General features: G+C 35.7%; 1 protein-coding gene across 1 annotated transcript in view; it reads right to left on the bottom strand.

The window, feature by feature from the left end:
• Positions 1 to 1100: 1100 nt before the first annotated feature.
• Positions 1101 to 26923, bottom strand: part of TINAG (tubulointerstitial nephritis antigen) — an 83031-nt gene continuing 57208 nt past the window's right edge. The window contains exons 10-11 of the mRNA XM_007095536.3: positions 10753 to 10798; positions 1101 to 1313 (exon numbers count right to left, since the gene is read on the bottom strand). Of these exons, the coding sequence (XP_007095598.1) occupies positions 1179 to 1313; positions 10753 to 10798 (181 nt within the window). The 3' untranslated portion in view covers positions 1101 to 1178. The remainder of the gene's footprint in view (positions 1314 to 10752; positions 10799 to 26923) is intronic.

Raw genomic sequence — 26923 nt, 5'->3', positions numbered from 1 at the left:
TTCTTCACTAATTAGTACCCAAACTTAGGTTTCTTTGTCTTGTCAATTCTTCAGAAATTTATGTACATACGTATGTATGTATGTATTTATTTATTTATTTATATTGTCTAAGAGGTATAAAAGCTGCCTGCTTCAGTCCCCTGTTTGAGTCTCATATTCTTATGGGGCCCCTTTATATACATAATTCCATTTGTTTTTCTGTTGCTCTGTCCTTTTTTTTTTTTTTAATTTTTTTTTTCAACTTTTTTTTTTTTTATTTTTGGGACAGAGAGAGAGACAGAGCATGAATGGGGGAGGGGCAGAGAGAGAGGGAGACACAGAATCGGAAACAGGCTCCAGGCTCCGAGCCATCAGCCCAGAGCCTGACGCGGGGCTCGAACTCACGGACCGCGAGATCGTGATCTGGCTGAAGTCGGACGCTCAACCGACTGCGCCACCCAGGCGCCCCTGCTCTGTCCTTTTTAATTTAATTAGTACACCAACCAAAAGAACCAAGAGAGGAGGTGTGAATTTTCCCTCCCAGACACCAACTTCTTTAGAGCACAGGCCATTACACAGTATAATGAGTAAACTACCATAAAGAATAGTTATTTCCTATGGAGAATTACTTTCCTTTTTAGTTAAGATTGCAAGTTAGGTTAAGACAAATGAAAAGAAACAAAATGTTAGCTTTTTGAGAGAAACAATTAATCTATTTCCATTGCTTTTGGCAAATTATCAGCAAGATTTGAATAAAGACAGCACTATTTGCCTGAAAACAAAATCATGAAAATGGTAAATTGGTATTTCCATTGCTTTTTTTGGTCTGAAATCCTCATTTGTTAAAGACAGGAACTACTTCATTTCTACAAAGGAATACCATGAACTTTTAAGACAAGCACTATTACACTTTTGTGAACTATCAAAGTCAAAAAGAATACTATCTTGAGAGGAAGAAAAAGACAGCCAGAGAACCGTAAAGCCATTTAGCTACTCTGCTGTCCTCTGTTAGTGTTTTTATATACTTAGTGATATGAAGGAAGCAGAAGCAGGGAGCCTGGGGTGAAACAAGAAAATAGGCACATTATAATAACAATGTGGAGAGACAAAGATTCCACTGTCACAGAGAACCTTACTTTGCTTAATTTCAATTTGAGGGGTTACTTAAGTGCACGGCCTTATGGAAATTTAATGATATGTTATGGTTCATCTGAACTTGTCAGTTGGCCCCAAGCTGCGATAATCAACTTTTCAATGTCAGATTCATTTACTCCTCGAAGAATCCTGAAATAGCCATTCTCTCCCCATGACTTTCCCCAGGAATTGGCAGCAATCTGCAGAAAAGAGAGAGAGAGAGAGAGAGAGAGAGAGAGAGAGAGAGAGAGAAGATGAATATCATAGTTGGATATTTAATCCTGACTATAAAAACACAAGGAACTCATGTAGCTTTAAATGCTTTTGACTTATTATAGATCACAATTATTAAGAGCCTAAATATTTTCTAAATAAGAATAAAACAGTTATACTATTTATCAGTTACTTTAATATGCATGCACACTCAAGTTCACAATAACTAGACTTGGTATAAAACCTCTCAGTTCCCATGCGTATAATGGTAACATATATTTGTAATGCCATATCAAAAGATGTCAGACAAGCTGCAATTATAGTGTCTCCTATGTGATTTGCTCTGTGCTAAGCACCAGGGGAACGAAGATAAATAATATCTTATTCTGTGTTCAGGGAGCTTAAGCTAAACTAATGAAGGACAACAACATAAGCCAAGTACTCGGGTAGAACTATGCACAGGGTGCTACTGAAGACAGCTGAGGGGCATCTCATTTATTTGGGTGGTTCAGAAAAGTCATCATGGAAGAAGTGCTATATGTGATCCATATTAAAACCTGGGAACAAATGAACCAGATAAAAACAGGAGGAAAGGAGATTCAGGTAAAGGAAAACAGCAAAAGCATAAACAACAGCAAAGCATGGAGCAGCATGAAGCCCTGAAATGAAGCAATGAAATTATTGTAATTAGATCATAAAACAGAAGCAGGCTGGTGGGTTATGAGGCTGAAAGGGAGTTAAGGAAATACATACTGAGAAAATAATGGTGAAAATGATGACAAGGTCTTAAGGTACTTCCAGTAGGAGAGCAAGGTGGACAAATTTATATTTTGATGATATTACTCCATGTGATATGAGAAGGATGGATTTAAGAGGGTAAACACAAGAGGCAGGGAGACTAGCTAGTAAACTAGCCAGTAAGTCTGATGTCTTAACAGGGGCGGGAGGACTAGGAAGAGAAATAGAGAAAGTATTTGAGGAATATTCAGGAAGTAAATTCAATAAGAATTAAACATTTTCTTTCTACTTTTATTTTTTATTTTAAAATATGAGATTAACTAAAAAGTTAGACTAGGTCCAGAATGTCTCCTGGGGTTTAGAGCTTGCCTGAATAAGTGTTTGGGGTAGGGGGTGAAAAACATTAATGGAGTATATAACGATTAACCTGAAGACTGGAAGGGAGTTAGTCCATAAGTAAATGTAGCAGAAAAAGCCCTGAAGGATATATTCCCAAAAGTGGGATTACTGGATCATATGGTAATTCTATTTTTTTAATTTTCTGAGGGAACTCCAAATTGTTTTCCACAGTGGCCACACCAATTTCCATTCCCATCAACAGTGCATGAGTGTTCCTTTTTCCCCACATCCTCGCTAACACTTGTTTTCTCCCGTCTTTTTGATATTAGCTATTCTAACAGGTGAGAAGTAATATTTCATTGTGGTTTTAATTTTCATTTCCCTGATGACTAATGATATTGAATACATTTTCACCTATCTATTGGCCATTTGTATTATTTCAGGGAGAAATTGTCTATTCACGTCTTTTGCCCATTTTTAGTTGGATTATGTGTGGTTTTTGCTATTAAGTTGCATGAGTTCCTATATATATATTTTGGATAGTAACCCCATATCAGATAGATGGTTTGCAAATGTTTCCTCCCATTGGTTGCCTTTTTAGTTTACTTACTGTTTTGCTAGGCAGAAGCCCTTGTTCCACTTGTTGATTTTTGCTTTTATCTTTGCATCTTTGGTGTCATATCCAAACAATCTTTGCAAGGATCAACATCAAGGAGATTTTCCCCTGTGTTTTCTTCCTGTATCTTTGTAATTTCTAGTCTTACATTTAAGTCTTTCATCCATTTTGAGTTCATTTTTATGAGTGGAGTACAATAGGGTTTTAATTCCATTCTTCTGCATATGGTTAAACACCTTTCTCAACACCAGTTATTGAAAAGACTATCCTTTCTCCATTGCCTCTTCTTGGTCTTTTTGTCAAATATCAGTTGATTATATGTAAGTGGGTTTTTTCCTGGGCTCTTGATCTTGTTCTATTGGTCCGTGTGTCTATTCTTATGCCAGTAATGTACTGTTTTGACTATTAAAATTTTGAAGTAAAATTTGAAATCAAAATTTGTGATGCCTCCAGTAATCTTTCTCAGGATTACTTTGGCAGTTCAGAGTCTCTTGTGGCTCCAAACAACTTTTAGGATATTTTTCATTTTTGTAAAAATTGTCATTGGAAATTTGATAGGGATTGCATTGAATTTATAGATGGTTTTGGGTAGTATGGACATTTTAACAATATTAATTCTTTTGATCCATGAACATGGGATATCATTTCATTATTTGTGTCTTCTTTAATTTCTTTTATCAATTTCTTATAATTTTTATTATACAGATCTTTCACATCCTTGGTTAAGTGCATACTAATACATATTTTTTATTTTATCATAAATGAAACATTTTTTAGAATAGTTCACCATTAGCATATAAAAATACAACTGATTTTTGTATGTTGATTTTGTATCCTTCCACTTTGTTGATTTATTAGTTCTAATAGTTTTTTTGATGGAGTCTTTAGGATTTTATATATATATGATCATATCATCTGCAAAGAGAGACAGTTTATTTCTTCTATTCTGATTTGGATGCCTTTTGTTTCTTCCTCTTGTCTAATTGCTCTTTCTAGGACTTCCAGTACTATCTTGAATAGGATAAGAGTGGACATCTTTGTTTTGTTCCTGATCATAGGGTGAATGCTTTCAATCTTTCACTATTGAATTTGATATTTACTCTGTGTTTATCACATATGGCCTTTATTATGTTGAGGTATATTCCTTCTAAACCAAATTTTTGAGATTTTTTAATCAGTAAAGAATGTGAATTTTGTCAAATGCTTTGTCTATATCTATTGACATGATCATATAATTTTTATCTTTCATTTTATTAATGTAATGTATCACACTTATTGATTTGCTTATGCCAAACCATACTTACACCCCAGGCATGAATCCTTTTGTTCACAATTATGATCACTTTAATGTACTGTTGAATTCAGTTTGCTAGTACTATTTGGGGGGGGGGGGATTTTTGAATCTTTATTCATCAGGGATATTTTATTTTCTTGTAGTGACCTTTTCTGGCTTTGGTATCAGGGTAATGCTGGCCTTGTAAAAAGAGTTTCAGAGGGTTCCCTCCTCTTCACATTTTTGAAAAAGTTTGAGAAGGATTTGGTGTTAATTTTTTAAATGTTTGCATTTAAATTCCAGTTAGTTAACATACAATTTAATACCAGTTTCAGGTATACAATATAGTGATTCAACACTTTGATACAACACCTGGTGCTCATCACAACAAGTGCACTCCTTAATCCCCATCATCTATTTTCCCATCACCCCATCCGCCTCCCCTCTGATAACTATCAGTTTGTTCTCTATAGTTAAGAGTCTGTTTCTTAGTTTGCTCCCTCCCTTTTTCCCCTTTGCTCATTTGTTTTGTTTTTTAAATTCTACACATGAGTAAAATGATATGGTATTTGTCTTTCTCTGGCTGACTTTTTCCTTATCATAATACTCCCTAGCTATAAAGCAAATGGCAAGAATTCATTCTTTTTTCATGGTTAATATTCCATTACACATATATAGCACATATTTTTTATCTATTTATTGATGGACACTGGGCTGTTTCCATAATTTGGCTATTGTAGATAATGCTGCTATAAATATTGGGGTTCATGTATCCCTTTGAATTGGTATTTTTGTATTCTTTAGGTAAATACCTAGTAGTGTAATTGCTGGATCACAGGGTAGTTCTATTTTTAACTTTTGAGAAGTCTCCATACTGTTTTCCCGAGTAGCTGCACCAGTTTGATTTCCCACCAAACAGTGCAAGAGGGTTCCCATTTCTCCACATCCTCACTAACATTTGTTGTTTCTTGTGTTGTTGATTTTAGCCATTCTGATGGTGTGAAGTGATATTTGATGGTAGTTTTGGTTTACAGTTCCATAATGACTAGTGCTATTGAGCACGTTTCATGTACCTGTTGGCCATTTTTATATCTTCTTTGGAACTAAGCGTATTCAGATTCTTTGCTTGTTTTTAATCCCATTATTTGTTTTCTTGCTACTGAATTGTATGAGTTCCTTAAATATTTTGGATATCAACCCCTTGTCGAATACATAATTTACAAGTAATTTCTCCATTCCAGGTTGGCTTTTATTGTTACTTTTGGTTTTGTTTTTGTCTTGCTGTGTGGAAGCTTTCTAGTTTGATGTAATCCACTTATTTATTTTTGTTTTTGCCACTTGTGCTTTTGGTGTCCTATCCTGGAAGTCATTGCAAAGATCAATGTTAAGGAGTGATTCCCTGTTGTCTTCACAGTTTCAGGTCTTACACTTAAATCTTTAACCCATTTTGTGTTAATTTTTGTAAATGGTGTGAAAAGGGGGTCCACTTTCATTCTTTTGCTTGTGAATACACTTTTCTCAACATCATTTATTAAAGATATCCTTTCCCCAGCCAGCTGTCAGTTAGGCTATTTTTTCTGAGGTTAACCTATCATTTAAAAAGCTCTACCATTTTTAAATTTTCCTTTTTATCATTTACTTTCAATTGTTTTATTATTAAATGCCTGGGCATAGTTTTTTTGTTTTTTGTTTTTTGTTTTTTTTTATTTCTCCTTCCTGGAGTTTATTGAGCTCTCTGAATTTTTGGGTTCATGTCCTTCAGTTTTGGAAAACTATTGGCTATTAAGTTTTTAAATATCGGGGCGCCTGGGTGGCTCAGTCGGTTAAGGGTCCGACTTCAGCTCGGGTCATGATCTCACGGTCCGTGAGTTCGAGCCCGGCATTGGGCTCTGTGCTGACAGCTCAGAGCCTGGAGCTTGTTTCCGATTCTATGTCTCCCTCCCTCTCTGACCCTCCCCCGTTCATGCTCTGTCTCTCTCTGTCTCAAAAATAAATAAACGTTAAAAAAATTTAAATAAATAAATAAATAAATAAATATTGATTCTGACTCATTCTCTCCCTCTCTCTCTCTTTCTCTCTCTCTCTTAATCCTTCTGAGAATACAATTACATGTCTGTTAAACTGTTGATTGTGTCCTACCCTTTGTATTCACATTGTTCTGTATTTCCTTCTTTCATTGTTTTTCTCTGTGTACTACAAATTTCATTGACTTTTATTTAAGATCACTAATTCTGTTTGCCATTTAACCCATCCAGCAAGTTCTTAATTTCAAACATTGCCCTCACAAATTCAATAATTCATTTATATATATATATTTAAGTCCTTTGTTAAAAGTCTCCATCTTTCATGGGGCACCTGCATAGCTCAATCAGTTAAGCAGCTGACTTCAACTCAGGTCATGATCTTGTGGTTTGTGAGTTTGGGCCCCATGTTGGGCTCTGCACTGACAGCTTGGAGACTGGAGCCTTCTTTGGATTCTGTGTCTCCCTTTATCTCCACCCCTCCACTGCTCACACTCCGTCTTTCTGTCTCTCAAAAAATAAATATTAATTTTTTTAAGTCTCCATCTTTCATCCATATTTTTAAAATGATTTTTACAATGGCTCTTTTAAAGCCAACATCTAAAGTATTATCTATTGATAGTTTTTCCCCTTAGTTATTGGTCACATTTTTCTCCTTCACATATTTCAGAATTTTTAAATGTAAGCTGGACATGTTGTCCTAATAATTATAGATTGACCTGGGTATTATTTTCCTAAGAAGTTTAGCCCTTTCTTCTCCTAAAGAGATATAGTGAGGAATTAATCACCTCAATTTGTGCAGAAACTGAGTCAGGTCAGGGCTGGAGATGAGCTTTCGTTAAACTCATTCCACTCCTGGTTTTCTTCCTATATTTGGGGTTTATGCCTATGATGTGTGTGTTTCAGGCTCTCTTCCAGTGGGACTCCTACTACAATATCTTCAAGGCTGCAGATTTCACTCTGCCTCCTTATTCCCCTCCTTAGCTACTCACACTGTTCTAGCAACTTATTAAATATTCCATGGAAAGAGATGGCTTTGTGTTTGGGGTTCATCTAAATCCTAATTCAGCTGGATTTTCTATCTCCCAGAGGTCTCTCTCTCTCTCTCTCTCTCTCCTTATTTGAAATGGAACCTTCAGCTTAAACCCAGACCTACCGAATGTTCACAGTATGGAAAATTGTCCCCATATTCAGCTCTCTCGTTTCTATAAAAATATGGTTTGGTATCTGTCTTTCTCTATGTTTTCACTCTTACGTGGTTCCTGAGAAACTTAACAGGAACCCATGGGGGAGGGGAAGGGAAAAAAAAGAGGTTAGAGTGGGAGAGAGCCAAAGCATAAGAGACTCTTAAAAAATGAGAACAAACTGAGGGCTGATGGGGGGTGGGAGGGAGGGGAGGGTGGGTGATGGGTATTGAACAGGGCATCTTTTGGGATGAGCACTGGGTGTTGTACGGAAACCAATTTGACAATAAATTTCATATATTTTAAAAAAATAAAAATAAAATCAAAATATGGTTTGGAAAATTAATTCTGATACTATTTTCAACTTATTTAGTGGTATATATGGCTTATTGTTATGTATTAAATTTTACTCAGTAGTGGAAGTCATCTACTTTTTAAAATTTTAATTTACTATATCATAGGCCTACATGTAAATATTTTAAAATGTTCATATATAATTGTGGGGCAATAAAACTTTTCTGAACTTCTCAGTGCCCTTGCAAAAAAAACCTCTAATCTACTGGTGCACAAAGGGTGTATATGATATAGAGACACAGAATATTTGCTTTCACTTCTGCCAGAAATATTTTATCTTCACATTCAATGAGAATTAGATCTGTAGCCATTTGTCTAGTTAATTGATCTGATCCAAAAGGGTAATAAAACTTCTCTTATCTCCCCAAGAGGGCCAAAGAGTCAGAGACCAGACAAGGTCTTAAATTAAGCCCCATGGTGCCAGGAGTACTGGAATATTATCTCTCTTGGTTTTTACATGTTAAAAAAGGATGAAGTTCAGCATTTGGAGACATTATCTGTATTCATCTGACCCTTGCAAAGACATATTTATATTCCTAAGGGAAAGGGTAAGAACATAGGACCCTTTCCATCCCATTTTAATAGAATATTTTTTGTGTGTTCCTTGCAGAAAAGGAGGAGATTGCCTGTCTCCACTATATAAATGGAGAAAATCCATTGTTCTCTGTCCCTCATTTATGAGGTATCAGCTGCTACTTGTATGGAAAAACATTGTTGCCTCTTATCACTGCCAGACTGAAGTGTGAGGACTTATGTGGTGACATCTGGCTACTGATCTGGATGTAAGCATCAGTAAAGTACTCTTTTCTTCTGACCCATGTTTCTTAATTCAAGTAGGATAACATCTCAGACCCTTCATAATTCTAGCAAAACAGTAGTACTAAGTAAGAATTTCATATTTTAATTAACCCAAATATTAATTTTTATATAAAATGAAAACTATTTTAGTGACCTGACTAATTTTTCCTGATTGCATAGATCAATGTTATTCATTCAGTCAAGCAACAAGCATTGCGTAGACACCCATTATGTACCAGTCACTCTGCTCTGTCCTTTGGATACAGTAGTTAGTAAGGCAGACACAATACTGGCCCAAGATGAGGATACAGTTAGGTGGAGAAAATATTAACTAAAATGTTCAATTTAATAAAATATGATAATTTTTAAATTTGATTCTTATATTCCTACCACTGATATTAATCAATTTATCTAAAAGAGTCACATCAGAAAGAAATCCTGATTTTATGCCCATGAAATAGTTTTCTTAGAAAATTTTAGATAAGTAGTAAGTTCAGAATTGATAGGAATTGCAACAAAAATAATCTAAAAGGATGGCATGCATGTATGTGTTGAATATATGAGAATGAGCAAGTATATGTACATTTGTGTATGTCTGTGTATGTGTCTGTGTGTGCGTGCATGTGCATGTATGTGTACACCATCCATGAGGCTCTAGGGAGGAAATGATGAGGTTGAAGGTGAGAGGGTCACAGAAAGTTGTTTGTTTGTTTGTTTGTTTGCACTTTCATTCATATTCACTCCACAAATAGCTATCAGGTGTATCAGGTGCTAAATGCTAAAAACTGTTGTGAATTCAATACATTAACCAAATTATTTGTTTTTGCCTGTAAATATTATATTATTATGATACTGAATAACTGTTTAAACTCATTTAGTAGTAATCCTATATAGAAACTTAATTGTAGGCATTCAAACAACATATCCCCTTTCACAAATTATGAATTTTAACTATGTAGCATTAATGTTAATTATTGGCTACTGCAAACTTTCTTTTTGTGAAGATAATGATATTTAAGAAAGTTAAGGTTATTTTAAGTTTTTTTATTTTGAGACAGAGAGCACGTGAGCGAGAGCAGGGGAGGGGCAGAGAGAGAGAGAGAGAGAGAGAGAGGAAGAGAGAATCCCACACAGGCTCCACACTGTCAGTACAAAGCCCAATGCAGGGCTCAAACTCACCAATCATGAGATCATGACCTGAACTGAAATCAAGAGTCAGATGCTTAACTGACTGAGCCACCCAGGCGCTCCAAGAAATCTCAGTTTAAATACAAAGAAGCATCATTCTACTTAAAAGCAAAATACTTCGATTTGTCAACAAGACAAATATAAGAGGTGACCACATATGAGTCACTGTGATGACTATCACTCCTAATATTTAGGTCTACAAGTTATAATATGCCCTCTACTGTATATATTCAAATTCGAATTTCATAATAATTACCATTACCTATTCATTCTATTTCTGCCTTTTTGCAGAAATTAAAATTAAAATGCATATAATATAAGGACCTGGAACAATTCATCAAAGTTCATTGTAATTAATTGGATATTTGAGATAATATGTTCCAGTCCTCTTTAAAATGTTTCTTATGTGTAACCTTCTATTAATTTTTATACTAGACATTGTTTCTTTCTCAGTGAAGGAACATGTATTTGTTATAATTGGCAAAAGCAAAAATAAAGCACTTTACCACTATGGGAAATATGTATACTTTATATCAATACCTAATATTGATACTAACATTACAAAGGCACCATCCATAGCAAAAAATAATGTGAGAACACAAAACTGACATATGATAGAAGTCTAGCCATTACTTTAACATGGATGAAAACAAAACAAAATGTTTTCCTGTTGATTCTTGCTTTGAAGAAAAAACACTTTTTCTTCTTCTATAATGTGAAATAAGAGGAACTGAGGAAAACTGTTACTTTAATACAAAAGATTATAAAGAATTTTCTGCTGGAGAAAATACCATTATTACAAACAATATCACTGTAACTTAGAGTGACTAAATAACACAAACCAGGAGGTAGAGACACAGATGATTCTAAAATACTCACATCACAGTAGAAATGCAGTTGGAAAGAGGTACCTACCCAGAATTTTTCTTTCCGTCCTTGTGCCCCTTTCAGTGTGCCCCATCTACAGATAATAATAAAAACATATTGACATGGTTAAAAATGTTTGATTTGCATTTTGATAAAATGTTTCCACCTTGTTTTACTATGGAAGTGCCATCATTGTCCTACAAAAATGTGGCCGCACAGTTTTCATTTTTACCATAACCTTATTTACTTGCTCACAATATACTCCTCTATGTCCAAATGGCTTAAAATCATACTCATTTGTCAAAGAAAATAAACTGTAGGACAACTGGGGCATGGAGGTTTTTAAAGTATTTAAAGATGTCTCCCCTTCACATCTAGCTCCCTGAAACTCTACTCTAAATGGCATAAACTAAAAATCTCCAAGACGGCCAACAAGCATAATATAAATACAGATGAATGTCCTCAATAAAAGAATTTTTCATGAAATATGTATATGTGTGTATTATTTTATAAAATGGGTAGGTACCTAATGTGGACCTTCTGTTCACACATGTAGGTATGGAAAGCCAATGTTTTACTCCTAGTACTGGTCCATTTTCAGTGTGGCATGTAACAACCCACAAAGAATCCAAACTTACCAAATATCTCACGTTTTCTCTTGACTAAATCCAGTGATGGAGATGTTACTAACATGTTCTGTCTACTAATGACATAACAAGACTTGTCTGATATCACAAAGTGGGAGGTGTTAGGCACAGGCTCCAAATCCCATGTTCTCCTTCATGTTATATTTCTCTCTAATGCATGTTTCTCTCTAATAAATATACAGTCCCCAACTGCAGCATGTCCTGAACAGCAACAGTGGTATGTGGAGGAACCATGTGGACTCCCACGTTCATGTGCTCTGATGGATTGTGAGGCTACAATTCTGCCCACACACAGCCCTGCCAGTCCATCTCTAGTAGTCCAGATCTCAACATCAGAGTTCCTTAAAGTTAAATCCCTGTATCCTATATCTGGAAGAGATACACATCCATTCAAATATTTTCAACATGTCCATTTGCCAGAAAGCTGTTTTTAATAGAGTACAGAATAAAATGATGGCACCATAGCACAGAGGTATTGCCTTAAGAAGGCAGGTTTATGGTGGAGATCATGGCATTCAAGAAAATACATTAGTGCATTTAGATCATTTGACACAAAAAAGGAGGGGGAAAAATGATGTGGAAGTTGGGATAACAATGAAGAACAACTTTCCTTCATTTTTTTTCCGATCGAGGCTAGGAGTGTTCATTGCCCTGGTCCCCATCTCTCTCTTGGTTTTCTGCTACACACAGGGATAGTAGACTGGAATAGTTTAAGGTTTCAAATATTCTGGGCAGTTTAATGTGTAAGTTCAAGCTAGTTTAATTCTGAAAAACATTTTGCAGGGTTTTTTTAATTAATTTTTAAAATTTTTTAATTATTTTAAGAGAGAGATAGAGAACAAGCAGGAGAGGGGCACAGACAGAGGGAAAGACAGAATCTCACGCAAGCTCCACACTGTCAGCCCAGAGACCAATGCAGGGTCTGAATTCACAAACCATGAGATCATGTCCTGAGCTGAAGAGTCGGACGCTTAACTGACTGAGCCACTCAGGTGCCCCTATTCTGCAGTTTTAAAATTGTATTTACATCTTTGTAACTTTTGTATAAAAAGCTATCACGAGGGGCGCCTGGGTGGCTCAGTCGGTTGGGCGTCAGACTTCAGCTCAGGTCACCATCTCGCGGTCCGTGAGTTCGAGCCCCGCGTCGGGCTCTGGGCTGATGGCTCGGAACCTGGAGCCTGCTTCCGATTCTGTGTCTCCCTCTCTCTCTGCCCCTCCCCCGTTCATGCTCTGTCTCTCTCTGTCTCAAAAATAAATAAAATGTTAAAAAAAATTTTTAAAAAAAGCTATCACCAGTGAAAATTATAAGTGCCTCCAGATCTTCAAAGGTCATTCCCGTACTTCAAGGAGTAGGTCATATCTGAAACTTCAAGTTGCCCATTTTCTACTCATTCATCATAACTATCCTAACAATTTCAGAAAGCATTTACCTCAATCAAACTTCCTTCCAGGTGCTCCGGCTACTAGTTACTTTAGCTATTTACATAAAATACAAGAAAAAATTAGATGTATCTAAGGACATCTAAGATGTATCTCTCCAAAATAAAACAGGCAGGAGAGGAATCCCATATCTGAGATTGCACCAAATACGGTGAGAAGTTCAGGGCACTTTGGTTTGAGGAAAGATAGAGCCTTCTAAGAAAGCAAGCCCAAGCAAAAAAGAGGTATCCAGACAGGACAAGCTTGATCCAGTAATTAAGCCGTGATCAAGAAACAGTAGGAGTTGGGGCATCTGGGTGGCTGTCAGTTAAGTGTCCTACTTGGGCTGAAGTCACGATCTCATGGTTCATGGGTTCAAGCCCCACACTGACAGCTGGGAGCCTGGAGTCTGCTTTGGATTCTGTGTCTCCCCCTCTCTCTCTCTCTCTGCCCCTCCCTCACGTGTGCTCTCTCTCTCTCTCAAAAATAAATAAAGAAACATTAAAAAAAGGCAGGAGGAACAATTGAAAGGATAATTCTCTGTCACTCAGATCTGTCCAAGCTCAGCTCTCACACTGGATTCAGGTAAATTTAAAAACCAGAGACGGCTACTGCACTACAGCTACATATTGCATAAAACACACTAAATACCACTCAGAAGGGAATACCCCAAATGTGTCCTTCCCCTTTTCTAAGATCTTTCTAACTTCTTGGGCTCCAACGCATTGACGACTGTGCGTGGGAAGACAAAGTAGTCCTCGACAGAGGGAGGTAAAAAGACACACAAGAATAATACGCCCTAAGATGAGTACTGCGTTTGTTGTCTAGTCCATTTCAGAGGCCCCTTCACACACCCAGAACTACTGAGACACTGGGGACAGAAAATTGACAAATGCACGTGGGGTTAAGATTTAGCAAAATAATAACTACACATAATTCCACTACCAACAGATCAGAGACTAAATTTAAGGAAACAGAACATTTTCTCACAAGGGAGAAGACACTTAAGAATGTAATTGTTTGGGGGCGCCTGGGTGGCTCAGTCGGTTAAGCGTCCGACTTCGGCTCAGGTCATGATCTCGCGGTTCGTGAGTTCAAGCCCCGTGTCAGGCTCTGTGCTGATGGCTCAGAGCCTGGAGCCTGGTTCAGATTCTGTGTCTCCCTCTCTCCCTTACCCTCCCCTGTTCGTGCTGTCTCTCTCTGTCTCAAAAATAAATAAATGTTAAAAAAAATAAAAATTAAAAAAAATAATGTAATTGTTTGTCTTATTCTAGTATCACCAAACAAATCAAGAGTCGGATGCTTAACTGACTGAGCCACCCAGGCTAAACTCAAGTAAACTACCTCAGTTTGGAGACATCTAAGAAATTCAAATGACTATTTTAACTTTTGTTCAATGGCTCGTGTTTTTCATACATTCCCTACATTTTGTTGAGATTATCTAAATAATATTTTCAATGATATAATAGACAGCAATAATTCTTGTTTTGCAAATCTATCAATGTCTTGGGGTTGCTGTACGCCTCAGGAAACACTACTGCTTGTTACAACTTTACAGGCATTAGTTAAAATACTTTTGTAGCTCAGAGAGAATGCCAACATTCAGTGTATTACAAACATTCTCAAAATGGACAGAGAAGAAAATGAAGTCTTGAAATAGAGGTGAGAGAGGAAGAAGAAAGGAAGGCCGCTGACTTTCAGAGTTCAGAAACTAGGATGCTTGTGAAAGGAAATTATATACAAAAGATACTAACCATTATGCAAAATTCAGATAAAGAGAAAATATCACACCTCACCAAGGAAGCTATTGTACAGTTCCCTATGTTACAGCCTCTATGTCAAGTGACAAGCAAGGTCCATCCATCACTGGGTCTAATGTTTGCACTGCAAATTTCAGTTATCTTTTCTTGCCTGTATCTTTTTTACACAGTTTCTAAGATGGTAATCAACCCATAAAGTCGCAGTGGGGTATTACAGAGAAATACACCTATGGATTGTTTTCTAAATATCTCATGGCCTCTGAAAGGCTGGGAAAGATCACTTTGCCCTAGGAGAATTCCCACTGCTATCATAGCAAGTTCATGTAATTAAAACCTTTACCCAAACAAAAATAAAGGTTAATTGGTACAAAGCAAGAAGACTACTTATATTGTTCATTTATAGGAGAGAGTTCCTCTCTTCTTGGTCTATGAAGGGCATTTCTCTCTCCCTCTCTCTCTCTCTCTCTCTGTCTCTCTCTCTCTCTTTCTCTCTCTCTCCCTCTCTCTCTTTCTTTCTCTCTGTATATATGTATATGTATATAGTTACATTATATTTCTGAATTGTGGTACTAGACTTTGGCTTGCCATTATACCAGTAGGCTGAAATTTCTAGAAATAGTATTTATTTTCACAGATATCCTCTTATAAACCAATGGCTATCTCTGAGGACATAAGGGTCTTCATTACATTCATACAGACTCTAAATTATTTATACTCTTCTTTATTCAGTTATACAATTTCATTTTAAGGACTATTCATAAACATTTTAGTTAGACCAGGACCATAACCTTAATCTGTTGAGAATGTTTCCTTAACCCTGCTAATTTAAAACAAATTATACAATAGGGTCACAAGTTTCAAAGATCTTGATAGTAGCTTTTCTTCAAAAACTTCTACTTCACATGAACTTTAGATTGTTCTTTTGCATTTTTCTACCCCATTAAGTTAAACTGTTCCAATTATTTAATACCCATTAATACTTCTTTTCTCACAAACTTTAGTGACATCTGGAAAAATGCTACTATTGAGAAAAATCTGGCCAACTATTGTACTGCATTTGTTGAGGACGCCTGAGAATGGATGGTGAGTCTATGTTTACATTTCTCACTTCAAGCATGTGATCATTTAAGCTCTTCCTGTTGTATTCATCTTATTTGCCCACTTTTAGATAGCTCTGGAAATACTACTTTTTGCCTAATATCAAGAGTCTTTCTGGAGAGACCATAAATTCTGTGGAGTGAAACTTAAAACCCATTAAAGAATGATGTAAAATTTTGTATCACTCAGGTACTAATGTTATGAATTTCATTATACATGTTCTCTTTAACAAGGATTTTGTTCTTTTCAGATAACTGTGCTAATCAATACTACATTTTCTGAAAACCATATTTTAAGCTATTTCTAGATACTAAAATTATTGGATCTGAATAACTACTATAACTACTTTGAATAGGATTTTAAATCATAGTCTTGCTGTTGCTGTTGCTGTTGCTGTTGTTGTTTGTCCCTTGGTTTTGGTTGATTTTTTTTGTTTGAGGGCCATACATTCAGTGGTGGTCATACTGGATATGGTAACTAAGAGAGCCGAAGGTACAAATTTCTTAAAGTAATATGTATATTCCCATAAATATCTCTTTCAAAAAAAAAAAAAGCACAGCGTGTCTTGTGTACTTCATCCACTTATTTCTGCCTTTATTCAGCAAACTATTGTGTAGTACAAAGAAGATATATCTGTTGCCTTCAAGAAGCTGACAATCTAATGAGAGTGATTGTTTCAATTATTTAAGACCCATCGATACTTCTTTTCTCTAAAAATTGAGTGATACCTGGGAAAATGCTTGTTTTGAAAAAATCTGGGCTGCTGTCATACCACGTTCCCTGAGGATGTCTGAGACCTATTGGCTTCCAGTACGGAATGAGAAATATATCTAATGGGAGGCAAATGAAACATAAGTAGAAAATAATTTGAACCCAAAATTCATTTGAATCCATAATTGCTGCTTTTATAAAAGCGTGTTTTATTTTTATTTTTCTATTGGTTGCAGACATAGAAATTAGCTGTCTGCAGAAGGCAAAGACAGCTCCCTTCACAGAACTGAGTAGAAATTCTTGAGGTACAAATGGAAGTGTAGAGTTTTAGGCACAGTAAGTGCAAAGTCAACAAGAGCCAGTAAAACTTCATCTTAGCCTATTCTAAGAGCAGCACTTAGTCCTGTGGGACTGGAGAACAGTGAAGGGAGCAGCAGGAAATCAAGTTAGGAAAGCACATTTATCTCAGGCCATCATGAGAACTCATAACCACCAACCTTAGCATTTATAAAGTTGGGGCCAAGAGTCATTCTAATATGGTAATGACATTATCCAGATAGTCTTTCAGAGAGACAACTGTGGTGTTAGCATGGGAGATAGATTCCAGAGGAAGGAAGGCAGCATTAGATGAATGTTGGTCATTAATGCAAGATATAATGAAATTCTGAATGAGAATGTAAGATCCATAAATGAAATATTGTTCATTCTTTTAACCCCTGTATCTCCAACACCTAGAACAGTGACTGACATTCAGAGTCAACCCTAAATATATATTTGTTGAGCAAGTGAATTGAACTACACTGGCAGCAAGTGAATTGAAGTGAATTGAATGAACAGAAGGACACATATTCAAGAGCTATTTTGTAGATAAAAGTGGTGGATAGTATTATGCTAAGTGAAACAAGTCAGTCAGAGAAAGACAAATACCACAGGATTTCACTCATATGTGGAATTGAAGAAACAAAACAAACGAACATAGGGGTAAAAAGTAGAGAAGCAAACCAAGACTCTTAGCTATAGGGAAGAAACAGATGGGGAGGTGGGCCAGGGTTGTGGGGGAGGGTAGATTAAATAGGTGATGGGGATTAAGGAGGGCACTTGTGACGAGCACCGGGCGTTGTAGGTAAGTGATGAATCACTGAATTGTACACCTGAAAATAATAGTACACTGTGTGTTAACTAACTGGAATTTAAACAAAAACTTTAAAAAAGTGATGGAATTTGTTGGCCAGTTTCATATTGATAGAAAGGGAGAAGAAAGAGTCAAGATTAACTCTAGGATTTCAACGTTGAATGAACAGGTGCATCCAAAGTGTTGTTATGTGCACTTCACATTGCACAGAGATGTGTTCCTGATGATCAGGTCAACGTGTCATTGCCTAAGACTGTAATTACAGAGTGGCTTCATCTACTTTTGAGTTCTCTCTACCTACAGTGATTCTGCATATTAACCTTTAAATGCATGACTTTTCAGGGTTTCTGACAGGTAAAATACTGTAAGAACCAAGGAAAGCTTATTATATAAAGAAATTGTGAAAGAGCCTTTCTAAAGATTGTGGAATTCTTCTCTGAGAATATTATCTCTTAACTCACATGTCAAGATCACCTCTGTTCAAGAATCAAGTTGTTTAAAGCAGATCTAACATTCATCTAAGAATCTGGAGTTGCAAGGAAAAAAAAAGTTTTATTTTACATTGATGGTAGGTGTAATACACTGTAGCAGAATCATCTAGACCGAAATGTTGCAATGAATCTGACAATTTACCACTTCTGGGATCCCAGCCCAGTCTATTCTGGGCCCAGTAGACTGACAATAGGAATTCAAATTCATGTTTTCTGGGCAGACCAATTCTGTATTAGTGATTATAGATCCACACAGATAAAAAAGAAAGTTCTGGACAGTGAATGTGTAAAGAAATCTTATGCAGTACATCCTACTAGAACAGGAAATTTAGGAGGAAAACAGGGAACAAATATATAAGAGAGCCTGATATGGAACCCTTCTTATTAAGGAAATGAAAGTCAGATAGGATATAAGTATAAAAAAAACCACCAGATGAGCCTCAAACCAGTAACAATGATATGACTACTCTGGATATAGAATTTTGTTTTTAAAGGTGAGATTGTAGATAGATAGACTCTCAGCTCCCTTTACACAAGCATTTGGAAGATTAGTACAGTAAGAATGAGGCAAAGATAAGCAGACTTTTGTTGCCTTATGAATGTTCTACCAGAGACACTTTGTAACTTCATTCAGAAAAATACTCAGGCCTAGTGAGTATAGCAATGTTGAACAAGATAGAGAGATTTAGGGGGTACTAATTAATGCTAGCTCAAAGATGAAACAAAATAGATTGTACAGGAAAGCAAAATCAGATGAGGGCATTCCCCATCTCCCTTCATTTTCTACTGAAGCAAAATTAAATCAAGTCAAGTTTACTCAATCTAAGATCAGATACTTTTATTGATATGTTCTGCCAAGGGACTACCAATTTTGTCATAGTTTGGAGAAGCAGATGGAGATTTGTGAAAAATCAAATATTTTTTGCATGAAAATGTCAGAGATGACTGTGTATTCCTAATATTAATTAATCATTTTACCAATACTATTTACTGAGTTGCTGATATATTGCTTATCCTATTCTATCTTGATATTTCAGGAAGCAAAAATATTGTAAGTATAATACCACACATAATTTGACCTATAAAAAGGAGTATAGAAGGAAATAACAACACAGTTGTGCCCAGATATGCTCTGGTCATAATGGTCTGCTGGGGTACTAAGAGAACGAAAGCCCTGTATATAATATATTGACAGAATACAGGTAAAGATGTTCACAATCATGTGAAATGTACTTAGGAGAGAGAGTACAAGATCAAAACTATCCATCGTCAACAATGACAATTAACTAGGGTAGTATCTTATGAAGATATACTTCAAGGGAAAACTTCAGTCCTTTGATGTTAGGAATAGAAATGGTTGATCTTCTCATAAAATCTCAGCACTTAAGGAGACTCGGAGATTATAGTATAATCCAGGCTATGACTCAAGCTAAATTTGACCCACTGCCCGTTTCATAAATAAAGTTTTATGGGAAAAATAAAGCTCATTTATTTACATATTATCTCTGTGAGCTAATGGCAGAGTTGAGTTGTCAAGACCAAAAGGCACAAAGAATTAATCTGACTCTCCTCCAATTTCTTTTTTTTAAACTTTATGCATTTAATTTGAGAGGCAGAGAGAGGGGGGGGGGCAGAGAGAGAGGGAGAGAGAGAGAATCGCAAGCAGACTCCCTGCTGTCAGTGTGGAGCTGGGCATGGGGCTCAATCCCACAAACCAGAGATCATGACCTGAGCCGAAATCAAGAGTTAGACCCTTCACCAACTGAGCCATCCAGGTGCCCCTCCACTCCAATTTCTTTGCTTCATAGGTAAAGTAACTAAGGCTTAAGGAGGTTAAGTAACATTTCAAACTATACAGTAAGTGAATAAATTGGTACAAGCACAACTAATAACACAAGCAGTAAACAATAGGACTAGCAGAAGACAGAAATGGGTGGAATCATTTATAGTTGAAATGAGAGAAGACATACAGGCCTTGAATAGCTTGTAGGTAATGCCAAGAGAAAAGGAGGAGAGGCCTGAGAAAAGAGCATGAAATAACGCCTAGAGCTACTCCGTGCGCATTCAAAGAGGTATCACGAAAGGTTTGGAAGGAGGAGGATTGTAAACAACCATAAAAAGGTAAAACTGGTGATGGTGAATAAAGATAGATTAAAATGGAAAAGTATAGGGTTGAAGGCACAAAGAACAGTTTGGCCATTATAACAATATTCCAGTCAATGTTGTGTTCATCATACCCAACCATCTCACTTGTATCCTGAAATTTAATGAATATAATCATAACAATAATGGGGATGGAAAATAATATTTACTGCATTCATTTGAGGCTCAAAATAAATCATCAAAGCTGTCACTTAATATCACAAGTAGTATTCATTCAGAGATTTATATTTAAATTTATATTTCTGCAACCTTTCCTTTTTTATCGTGATGTAGACTTGGCCTGACTTTCTTTTTAGTCTTACTAAAGTAGTCTGTTATATCCTACATGTTTCTGTTTACAAAAGACATTGTAAATTGCCATAGCAACACATGCCTTTTAACAAAACCTGCCAATCCATTCATTCATCAGAATTGTCATATGTATCATATTCCTGGAACACAGGATAAAATCTTGATCCTAGATTCTGAAGAGGTAAGCGTTTAATAATTTGCTTTCTAAAAATTACAGTGATTACCCTGAAAGTGCTGTCTTTTTCAAGGAACAACTGTTCCATACTCCAGCTGACAGAAAGAAGTCAGAAGCCGCTGTACTTCCTATTCCTGATATCCCCTCCCCCACCACACATCTCTAGAAATCCATAAACATTTATTTTACTTAACCTCCATGTAAATTCTGTCACATTTGAAATTTTGAGGGGAACACCTACCAAAGAAGGTATTAGTTTATAAAACAAAATCACAAAAAAGAATTGAAGCTAAATTTAGAAGGAAGCACTCTACTGGGGGCTAGTAAAATGCCATCACATAGGCCCCCCAAGCTTGAAGTATCCGCAGACATTAACACTCATTCACCAAGAAGGTAAAGTATACTTTCCCGATTACTAAAAGCCATTCTCAGCCTTGGCATAACCCGTTGCCCCAGTTCTTCATAAATCTAATAAATTGCCTATAATCATTTCCCTCAATGGAACCATTTGTTTATATACTGTCTTTCCTTCATGTTTACCAACAAAGAAATTATTCTTTCCAAGCATGCTGATTTTACACAATCCAGTAGAGTTAAAGGGTCTGTGACCAAACTCCTACTACTTATATGGCCTTCTTGGTACAAAAACAATCATATTATCTAAGGCCATGACACTTTTATCACATTTACCAACGAAATTAATCATTTGCTCTTACAATCACATTTCTCCTTCCCATTTCATCCTTATTCACCTACTTGTGTTCCCCAAGTAAACTGGATCAAAAAAATTTTCTTAATAATAAATTGAAATAATAAGTGTAAAGGGGTATATCATAGATAAGTACTCATTAATGCCATACTTAAATCAGCTCCAAATTATAGTTTCTAAAAATAACTCTGAAAACAGGTTCAGAGTAATAAAAAAAAGAAAAGTATGAACTTAAAAAAAATTAAAGTATGAAGTGAGTAGTCGACTAGGTGGCACACAGGCTGTGTCATATTTAATCCTGTCTTTTGATTAAATTATTGTCCAATGTAATCGATGAGCAAACAGATGTATAGAGATTAAGTAACTTGCCAGATATCACCCAAAGAGAAGGAGAGCATTAGCATTTGTATCTAAACTTGACTCCAAAACACAGTTCTTTATGCTCTGTAGCATTACCCCCACAAACTGTACTGAAGCAAAAATTATTTTAGAGACCTTTATGTGTCTATGTGAGTATGGGTGTGTGTATGTGTGTATGTGTGTGTGTGTGTGTGTGTGTGTGTGTACATATACAATGTAATATATGTTTTATTTTTTTTAGTGTTTATTTATTTTTGAAGGAGAGAGACAGAGCATGAGCAGGGGTCAGGCAGAGAGAGAGGGAGACACAGAATCTGAAGCAGGCTCCAGGCTCTGAGCTGTCAGCACAGAGCCTGATGCAAGACTTGAACTCACAAACCACAAGATCACAACCTGAGCCTAACTCGGAGCTTAACTGACTGAGCCACCCCAGCACCCCTATTATACATGTTTTATAAACCATGTTCTTATGTATGTCAAGTGAGCTTTCTAAGAATTTATTTATTTTATTTTATTTTATTTTTTTACATTAGTTATTTTTGAGAGAGAAAGAGAGAGACTGAGTGCAAGCTGGGGAGGGGTAGAGAGAGAGGGAGACACAGAATCTGAAGCAGGCTCTGAGCTGTCCTCACAGAGTGCAACACAGGGCTGGAATTCATGAACCGTGAGATCATAACCTTAGCTGAAGTCCCACACTTAACAAACTGAGCCACCCAGGCACCTCTCTAAGAATTCTTTTTAAAACAATGCTCCTACCATGCCTGCACCTAAATAAGAATTGGGCTTTTTTTTTTTTTTTTTTTTGGCTACTGTTGTTTTGTTTTAAAAAAGGTCAGTTTGTAGTAATAGCAGTTATAGAGTAGAATGGACCTGGTCAGTGTTTGAGATGTCAAATCAATGAGACACCAATGTCAAACAAGAGAAAACAAATGGAGCACAAACAGTTCTGTCACTTTGATTCAGTACTGACATACAAAGGCAACACGATTCAATCAGGACTGAAAATAGAAGAAAAATAAAACTCATTTATCAGTTTCACCATCCCCAGGTCCCTTTCTACAGAACCTCCCAGTGGTGTTTTTGAATGATTCATTGATAGTTTTCATCGTTGCACCAAATTAGTAGGTCTTATTTTTATTTTACTTATTAAGGCTCTTCATGTTATTCATATCATTATCCTCAGCATCTAGCCAGGTGTCTAGTAAATAATCATTGCACAATAAAATTGATATAAATGTTCAGTTAAGAATCAATGTGGGAGGGGCACCTGGGTGGCTCAGTTGATAAAGCACCCGACTTTGGCTCCAGTAATGATCTTGTAGTTGGTGAATTCGAGCCCCACATTGGGCTCTATGCTGACAGCACAGAGCCTGGAAGCCTGTTTGGGATTCTGTGTATCCCTCTCTTTTTGTCCCTCCCTTGCTTGCTCTGTGACTCTGTCTCTCTCTCAAAAATAAATAAACATTAAAATGTTTTATAAAAAAACTTAAAAAAAAAAAAAGAATCCATGTGGGAGGCATTTTTAAGTAATTTAAATAATTATACTTTTTTTCAAAAAGTTAAAATATTCTTGGAAGCCATTCGATATAATAGACAAAGGATTCTTTTAGCCTTTGTATAATCTTAACTAATTAGGGGTTTTTATCAAGTTTAATTCACATACAATTAAAAAAAAAAACATATATGAATGCTAAGTAAACCCACATAGGAGAAGTCAAATCTGGCAGCACTTAAGATGGAGATCAAAAATATTTTAATGTGATTTGCACCTGCAATTATAATCATGGACACAAATGCAAAGATTTAGCAAGAAGAACCAACCGCTATTTATTCTTTCTTTTTCTGAAGACTATGATATCACCAAGCCCAAAGGGCATTTTTCAGTATCTGTTTTCTGTAACCTCTAAACATTTTATACTATTAACCATTCCTGCCTTCTTGGAACATTCTCTTCCCCAGGTGTGTGTGATAGCTAGCTTGGTCCCCCATCTCATGATTTCTGCCTAGTCTCCTTGACTAGCCCCTCCTTCTCTATTTTACCTTGAAATACTGGAGTTACTCAGGTTTTGATCTGCAACCCTTCTATCCCTTCCCACGGTTTCAGCTACTATCTAAATGCTAGTCATTTTCAATGGCTTCTCTATGAGTTCATAAAATCTATGGTTTCACTCCAGAAATACACATCATTGCTTATTTCACCTTTCCATTTCAATGTCTCCAGAAACCTCAAATTCAGTAATCTAAGTTGAATTCTTGATCCTTCTTCTGTTTCCAATAAATGGAGCATCTGTGCAACCTCTTCCTCTTGAAGGTTACTTGGGACTTGTTTGTGACACCTACCTCTCCAATCAACATCCATTTCAACAAATTACCAAGTCTTGCCAATTGTACAAAAAAGATATATCTCACACTCATTGATTCATATTTAGAACTACCAACCCAGTCCAAGCTACCATTATTTCTTGATCAGAGCTTCTGACATTAATTTCCTAAATGATCTTCCTGTTTCACCTTCAACCCCATAATTTCATTCTCTAAGCATCACATATAGTGGCCTTTTTTTAAAATGCAAATTTTGGAATTTTCCTGTTGAAAGCCCTTGAAAATAACTTCTCTAAAGCTTCAGGTGAGGTTCAAAAGTCTAACCATAACTACAAGGCTCTGCAATCTTTGTTCTATACCTACTTGTGTATGTAAAGACTTGTCTTTCAACTGCATTATCCATATTTGTGTTTATCCTAAGCCATTCCTAGAAATTCTCAAAAGACATAAGGATGGTGACTAAGAGGAGATAGTGAAGCAAAACATTTGAGGCAACATAATCCTTAAAAGAAAGTGTAATAATTGGCTGTAGAGCAGGAACATTTATCCAGTAGTGATGAACACCGATAGGCACTTAGCACCATGTCCCATATTGGTGCGGTAGAGCTTGAGCAGAAGCGTCAACATAACACAACAATGGAGCAAGGAGCTGCACATGTCAACCTGTACTTCAATTCAGAATACAGACTGGGGATTGTACCAGAGACCAAGATAGTGAGTGAGGCAAAGAGTGACCTACGACCCTGTCTGTTGGCAACCACAGAGTCTGGATAGATTTCTTTTAGTTCATGGAGAAGGTAAAAGGGAAAAATTACGTGAGAGCAAACACATATTCATGGTATATAAAACATTATCCTATGCTCTTAGAAAAAAGACAATACCTCAGAAAAATTATTACCTAAGAGAACTCTCTTATGCAATTGAATTTGTATTCTCAGTGGATTGAAAGAAAATTCGGCTTTTATGCACTGATGACATGAGCAGAGTACACGTTGAGACATATGGGTAACAAGATAAATAAAGTGTAAGTATTATGAACAAGTTAAAAGGAAAGCAGGTAAGGCAAGGAAACTAGTTTCAATAGCATATTTCACACGTGAGTCTAAGGTTATGGTGAGTCAGAACTGATTCTTCAGGAAAACAAAATAAAGGTATAAAGTGTTCATTTGATAAAACTTCACACAATGCTCCATGGTATCTTGAAACAAGACACCAGAAGTTCAGCAAATATTGTTGTTTTCCTCAGCAAGTATTTTATGACAGTTTTCCTGATAATTTATTATGCTTTTTACTTTATATAAATTTGATGGTTGAGGACTCCATTTTTATAAGATTAATATTTAATTCTGTTACTTAAAAAAATTTGTTGGTTTTGATTTCACACTTTATGAAATTGGGTAACTTCTCCTTTATTATCTTTTTCTTCACACTCGAATGATTCAACTTTGTGTATAATTTTATTTTAAGAATTCCATATAATAACTTTTTGAAAAAAAGCATAAACATATATAGGAAGCTCTATATATATTATATAAGTAAATATAAACATAAATATAATCCACTGTTTTCGAGCCAAAATATCAGAATCTTGTTATTAAAGTGCTTTTTTTAGTTATACATCTTTTGAGAATATTTTTAACTGTATAAAGGGTAGGATTATGCTGTTGAGTTCATGTATGTGAAACATTAGAACAGGGCCAATAATTTAAACACTACACAAAACAGTTAGCAACAACTATAACTATTTTGCCAACATAATATTATGATAATCAATTCACCAAACTCAAAGAGTTAATTTTATGGAAAAATATCAATTTAATCAAAGAGTTGAAAGCCAGATTAAGTAAATGAATGTAAGATACACTAGTAAAGGTATAAAATAATTATTACCCCCCAAATAGCTTTGGAATCAGATAGTTTTAAGGGAAAGTTTCCTTATGTTTATCTCCAGAAGTTTGAAAGTTGCTGAAAATTATCCAATTTATTTTATGAGACTATGGTAATGTTACCAAAATCTGAAAAGGTGATAATATAAAACAAACTTTATTTTTGGTTTCTTGATAACTAAAATTGTAAAACTTGAAATAAAATGCTAACAAATCATGCACACTGGTTTATAAAGCCTATGAGCATTCTAGAATAAATTCTAGAAATATAACTGGTTAACTTCATAAATTCGTTGATAGAATATAACATTACATCTATTGAAAAGCATTCACTTATCTCAACATATATTAACAATTTCTAATACATTTTTAAAACTCATTATGATCAAAAGTATTTTTTTTAAAGTAATCTCTAACCCAATGTAGGGCTTAAACTCAAGACCCTGAGATCAAGAATTGTATGCTCTACAGGCTGAGCCAGTCAGGCACCCCTAACCAAAACTTTTAAAACTCAGGATAGAAAGATGCTTCCTGGCTTTAAAAACAAAAACAAAACAAAACAAAACAAAACAAAAAAAACCCCTGATCTTTATTCAAGAACCAACACATAAAGATTTAACTTCAGAAGTATTTAATTTAAAGGAAATAAAAAATGGCAAGTCTTCTATCCAAGCTAGAGAGTTCTCGAAATCCTGGACAATTTAATACACATGAAATAAGATTTTTTTTTGAGTCAGTTTGATGTGCACAATAGAATACTTTCTGTACCTATCAGTGCACCAAAGCTAATTTCCTTTCCAAATTTCACTAGTTTTCTCTATTACCTAATATAATCTTTTTTTCACACAAAAATCAAGGGTTATTAACTGTTATTCAAAAAATGTAAATCCATGTTCTGCCCAGGTTTCCCCCAAGAAAATCAAGGAATAGTATTTAATCAGATGTCTTTGCTAGAACCCAAGAAACCTCCAATTATATTTCTAACACATAAAAGATATTTTACCTAATTTTCTCTAAAACTTTTGTATCTTTTAGGAAAGTAAAAGTATTTACTT

This window comes from Panthera tigris, chromosome B2, assembly GCF_018350195.1.
Source record: "Panthera tigris isolate Pti1 chromosome B2, P.tigris_Pti1_mat1.1, whole genome shotgun sequence".
Classification (NCBI taxonomy): domain Eukaryota; kingdom Metazoa; phylum Chordata; class Mammalia; order Carnivora; family Felidae; genus Panthera; species Panthera tigris.
The sequence above is the reverse complement of the archived record's forward strand: the minus strand, read 5'-3'. Positions and strand labels throughout refer to the sequence as shown.